The 5,374-nt window shown below is 36.6% G+C and overlaps 1 protein-coding gene across 2 annotated transcripts; it reads left to right on the top strand.

The window, feature by feature from the left end:
• Positions 1 to 972: 972 nt before the first annotated feature.
• On the top strand, positions 973 to 5,374 carry LOC122309033 (cysteine-rich receptor-like protein kinase 3). 2 transcript variants are annotated; one of them, XM_043122379.1, is made up of 8 exons: positions 973 to 1,201; positions 1,339 to 2,030; positions 2,591 to 2,701; positions 2,790 to 2,929; positions 3,020 to 3,230; positions 3,331 to 3,565; positions 4,420 to 4,564; positions 4,682 to 5,374. In XM_043122379.1, the coding sequence occupies exons 2-8, from the start codon at positions 1,424 to 1,426 to the stop codon at positions 5,009 to 5,011; spliced, it is 1,779 nt and encodes a 592-aa protein (XP_042978313.1). In that variant the 5' UTR covers positions 973 to 1,201; positions 1,339 to 1,423; the 3' UTR covers positions 5,012 to 5,374. The 2 variants fall into 2 exon arrangements, with proteins under 2 accessions (XP_042978313.1, XP_042978312.1); XM_043122378.1 differs by lacking the exon at positions 973 to 1,201 and having other exon boundaries at positions 1,208 to 2,030.

The following is a 5,374-nucleotide window of genomic DNA, read 5'->3' as shown; positions in this document are numbered from 1 at the left end:
GTTCTATATAGTCACCCCTAACTATGAATTTGTTAACAAAACACACTAAGGATGAGGGTACCTTATGCCAATTGATTCTTATCTCATTGATACTAAGATTAAGGTTTTCGTGTCATGTCAAGTTATGAATTTTAGTACATATGTATTGGCCTGAACATGTTAAACCCAAAACTCCTAATATAACTCATATAAATAACATGTGATACGACATAACATGCATTAACTTGAACACATCCTGTTTAATCTGTTTCATATAAATAGGTTAAATTGATTGTATATTTATTTTGATTCAATTAAAATAATTTCATATAAAATATAGTAATAACTATATAAATCATTCATAGTTATAACTTGATTCATCATAAAATATTTTATAGTTAATATTCAAACCAATAATATACAAAAATATTAATATTTTTATAAAATGAAATTACATATTAATAAAAAAATTAATAATTTGAGATATTAAGTAGTTAAATATTAATATTAATATTACAATCTAACAATAATAAATATTTATAAAATTTAAAAATAAAAATGATTTATATTATGCGAATTGATTAGGGTTTTTGAGAATTAATCAAGAATTAAGATTCAAATTAATCTATATTAAATTTAAGTCAACTTAATCCACGTCAAATTATCCTGTGATACACTGACACCGCTTGGCAAGGACTACCCGTAAAAAAGGACTTCCAGTTCCAGTTACGTTTTTAATGACAAAAAGATGCTGTATCCACCTAACAACCAGTGGGACAGTTAGCTTATCTGTCTCTCTATTGCTCCAAGGGTCATGCTAGCGGGCCGCCAGCATTTACTTTTATTGTTTATTTTTTTATTTTCTTTTAAATGTTTTTAATTATTAAATATATCATTTTATTTACAATTATTTTCTTAATTATTAAATAAAAAATTTAAAATACATGAACATGAACGATAAATTTGAAGATTCTCTCTGGCATTTTCCTACCATGGACGAAATGTCGGTCAGAGTTAAAGACTAGATCCTGCGGGTTGCGTGCGGCGGGACCCAACTGGATCCTCTGTTTCCTGTTGTCATCGAACATGGAAGCGGAAAGCTTGAAACATTGTACGACTTTTGAAGGCAACCCACCATTGATTTATGGTCAAACACATTTTCACACACGCAAGTCTTTCTCGCTTCCCAAACACCAGAACAAACGCCCTCATATAAGAGCAGGTTTAGTAGAAGCCGAGCAATTTTTTTTTTTTTCCCTTCATTCTTTTTCATCCAGCTTCGATGTCTAATCCGTCCTTTCTTGTCTCCACAATCCTATGCTTATTTTTCTTTGTAAATCGTTGTCTCTCCGATCCCAGAGCTACAGAGGCTGCTCGCGTATGCTCCAACAGAACTGCCCCAACGGCAGAGAGGCGAACCTTCGTAGCGAGCTTCCTGGAATCCATGGACACCGTGACCCCTCTGATTGCCACCCAAAGATACGCGGCCGTTGTGAACGGCACTGGCAATAACACGGTTTACGCTTTTGGTGAGTGCATGAAGGATCTTTCACAAACGGACTGTAACGTCTGCTTTGCCCAGTGCAAGACCCAGGTCCTCAGGTGTCTCCCTTTTCAACTAGGCACCCGTGGCGGCAGGCTTTTCTATGACGGATGTTTTCTCAGGTACGATGACTACTATTTCTTTACAGAGACTGTGAGTTTGGAAGACAGGACCGTGTGTGCGACCAAAGATTTCGTTGGGAATGATACTGTTTTCAGCTCGAATGTTAAACATTTGGTGAGGAATCTGAGCGTGGTAGCGCCTAAGAATGATGGGTTCTCTGTGGGGTCTGTGACCAAAGGAAATATCACGGTTTTTGGTTTGGCTCAGTGTTGGGAACTTGTTAATGGTACTGCTTGCGCGGAGTGCTTGGCGAATGCGTCGGCTAAGATTGGGTCGTGTGCTCCAAAAGAAGAAGGAAGGGCCTTGAACGCTGGTTGTTACTTGAGGTATTCGACCCAAAAGTTCTACTTCAATTCGAGTGAGCCTGTTGAAGAAAGTAATCGAGGTAATCAGTAGGGTTCCCCTGAATTTTCTCTGTTTTTTTCTTTCTTTCCTTCGTCGGAGCAAATAAAAGATATTAGTATTTTCCTCGTGCAACTCTTCTTACAGTCCTCATACTCCTGATCTATAACTAGCAGAATCAAGATTCAGTTCCACCATTTCAGGGAACTGAAATGTGAAATTGAAGAAATTGAAGTTAAATCACTTTCCCTGGTTCCTTTTGTTTTCTTCGGTACATGATTGGGGAGCTTAGATTGTTTGGAGTTTGGGATTTTAATGATTTACTAATTTTAGAGTGGAGTCAAATTGAATAATTTTGAGTTTCAGTACTTCTGCAGTCATTAAATCTTGAACAGAAATTCCTGTGACGGTTTATGCACGTTGCAACTCAGATAGATATAGATTGCAGGAACTGAAGGGTGTCTGATGAGGTGCTGAGTCAGTCATTTTGTTCATCTTACGTAATTAAAACCTCAGCAATGCCCGTGATTACTTTGTTTGACAAATGCTTGACTTCTATTCTGACTAATGATGGTCAAAGGGTGATATGTTAATCTGTTTCAGGGCGCCACTTGGCTGTTACTTTGGCTGCAACATCTTCTGCTTTCGCTTTTGTGCTGGTTATAGCAACGGTTGTTTTCATTGTGAGGAAGAATGTGCTCAAAAAGAGGAGAGGTAACCATGTTTAAGATCTGATATTCCGAAAGATTCTGATTGGAGCATTTAAGGTAACATTTATCTTACTTTGATCTGGCATTTTCAGAGAGAAAGCAACTAGGTGCTCTCTTAACCACGGTGAACAACTCCAGACTCAATTTTTCATATGAAATTCTTGAAAGGGCCACAAATTACTTTCACGACTCCAATAAGCTGGGACAAGGAGGATCTGGTGCAGTTTACAAAGTAATTTTCAGGTTTTTCGTGAACTTTCATTTTGGAGAATTGGATTTTCCGCACATGAAATTAACTCCATACATTTCTGTGTCAAAGTAGGGAGTTTTGCCAGATGGGAAGGTTGTTGCCATCAAGAGGCTTTTCTTCAATACAAGGCAATGGGTGGATCATTTTTTTAATGAAGTCAATTTGATCAGTGACATCCATCACAAAAATCTTGTTAAGTTGCTAGGATGCAGCATCACAGGCCCTGAAAGCCTTCTTGTTTACGAATATGTGCCGAATCAAAGCCTTCACGATTACTTTTCTGGTTGTAATCTAACCTTGAACTCCGGTTTAGAACTCCGGTTTATGAAAGACAATTGCTCTTTCTTATTCAGCTCTTCTACTTGTCTTTTGGTATGATTCAGGTAAAAAGAATGTTCAGATGCTAAGGTGGGAGCTGAGGTATAAGATCATACTGGGTACAGCTGAAGGCTTAGCCTATCTTCATGAGGAATCGAGGATAAGGATCATTCATAGAGACATTAAATTGGGAAATATCCTGCTTGATGAGGACTTTGCAGCAAAGATTGCAGATTTTGGACTTGCTAGGTTATTTCCAGAAGATAAGACTCACATCAGCACTGGCGTTGCAGGCACACTGTAAGTGCTTGAATTCTTTAGTTTAGGGTAGCGTTTATCATACTTATGATTAATTTCATCCGCATCTTTCATAGTCATAAAAGGTTGTCTAAAAACCCCCTTTATCTATGCTATATACATAAAGATATTGAAAATACTTTAACCGCAAATGGATTATACACAAGTAAACCCACAAACTTATGTGACTTGATGCGGTACGTCAGATTGTAAAGTTACTTTTATTACAAAGCAAATCTAACGGATTTCATGAAACCAGATTAATTTGTAGGTTTATTTTGGATCATCTCTTTGTGTTTGTAGTAGTTCTCTAAACATATATAATTGTCAAAGCAGTAGCTTTGCTCCTTTTGAGTCACATTATCCAGTTCTGCATTAAATGACTATGGATTTCATCATTTAAGTTTAAAATAATTCGAAAGGTCGTACAATAAATATTAAAAAATTTATAATTTTAAAAGTCTAGGAGACCTCAATATTTAATTTATTACAGGTTGTGATCAAAGAATGCCTCATTCAAGAACTTCCACATGTAAATCAACACATGGAGTTCTTACGTAGTGTATTTTGATAAGCGCTCGGATGTACTATATAGATAAATGCTACAAGTATATGAAGCAAATATTAGTTTTACTAGGACCAAATATTTGTTATATTATTCCAAGTCTTTTCTGTTAATTGTAAGTTACCCTTCATGACCAAAAAAGAAAAGGAACAATAATCGCAAGTGCTATTTAGTCTACCTAATGTTCTATTCAAAGATTGACCTCCATCCCTACAGATATGAAGTATTAAACATATTATTTGTACTTTCATATTCATCTTTGATTTAGAGTTCGTCATATTTGCATCTGTAGAGGTTACATGGCTCCAGAGTATGTTGTTCGTGGCAAATTGACTGAGAAAGCAGACATTTACAGTTTTGGTGTTCTTGTAATTGAAGTTGTATGCGGAAAGAGAAACAATGCCTTCTCTCAGAGTTCATATTCTCTGCTACAAATGGTAAATCTGTTCACTTGGCTATTTTCTCATTCATGCTTTGGTGAGAAATTGTTCTCATCTAATTTCAAGCCTGAAACCTAACTCGCCCTTTTTTTACCCTTTTTGGTTGACAAAAAGGTTTGGAACCTTCATGGAACTGGCAGGCTCTCTGAAGCTGTTGATCGAGATTTAGAGGGCATGTTTCAAGAAGAGGAGGCATCTCGATTGCTTAAAATAGGACTCCTATGTGTACAGGCTTCTGCAGAGCTGCGGCCAGCAATGTCCACAGTTGTGAAAATGTTAACTGATAGTCATGAAATTTCTCAGCCAACACAGCCTCCGTTTCTTAATTCTAGTATTGCAGAGATACACCAATACATACCACCTAAAACTTACAGTTTTGAGCCCGGGTCCCAGTCTCATTCTTCAGGGAATAATATGACGGAAAGTGAGATTGTGCCCAGATGAAACACTTTCCTTCCTCTCATCTTGTACATTATTCATTCCCGTACCTTAAAACTCTTACAGGTGACCCATTTCCCCTGATGTTGTTGCCAGCTTGATGTTCTTGTCTACATGATTTTCTATTGAGCTTCTACTTGCAAGTCGATATAGAGATGTATTTAGTTTTTAAACTTATCTTGTAAATTAAATTTTGCAATGTGGAAGGCATATTCTTCACTCCGCCTGGAAGTAGAATTTTTCTTTTCTATCCATTGTATTAGCAGCACATTGAAATAGTTTTCCAGAAGGGTCAATTTTTGGTAGCTGATTGTAACATCTCGCGTTGACCATTAATTTGAATATAATAGGGTGCAAAGTGATCTACTA

The sequence above is a fragment of the Carya illinoinensis genome, chromosome 5 (assembly GCF_018687715.1).
Source record: "Carya illinoinensis cultivar Pawnee chromosome 5, C.illinoinensisPawnee_v1, whole genome shotgun sequence".
Classification (NCBI taxonomy): Eukaryota; Viridiplantae; Streptophyta; class Magnoliopsida; order Fagales; family Juglandaceae; genus Carya; species Carya illinoinensis.
Note: the sequence above shows the minus strand (reverse complement) of the source record. Positions and strands in the feature narration are given on the sequence as shown.

What these genes read in the sequence shown, in the direction of transcription:
- LOC122309033 (XM_043122378.1), top strand. Translation starts at nt 1,262, where the DNA reads ATGTCTAATCCGTCCTTTCTTGTCTCCACAATCCTATGCTTATTTTTC. An exon ending in CCTTCACGATTACTTTTCTG is followed by an intron (nt 3,231 to 3,330) that starts GTTGTAATCTAA and finishes GGTATGATTCAG; the next exon opens with GTAAAAAGAATGTTCAGATG. An exon ending in CATATTCTCTGCTACAAATG is followed by an intron (nt 4,565 to 4,681) that starts GTAAATCTGTTC and finishes GTTGACAAAAAG; the next exon opens with GTTTGGAACCTTCATGGAAC.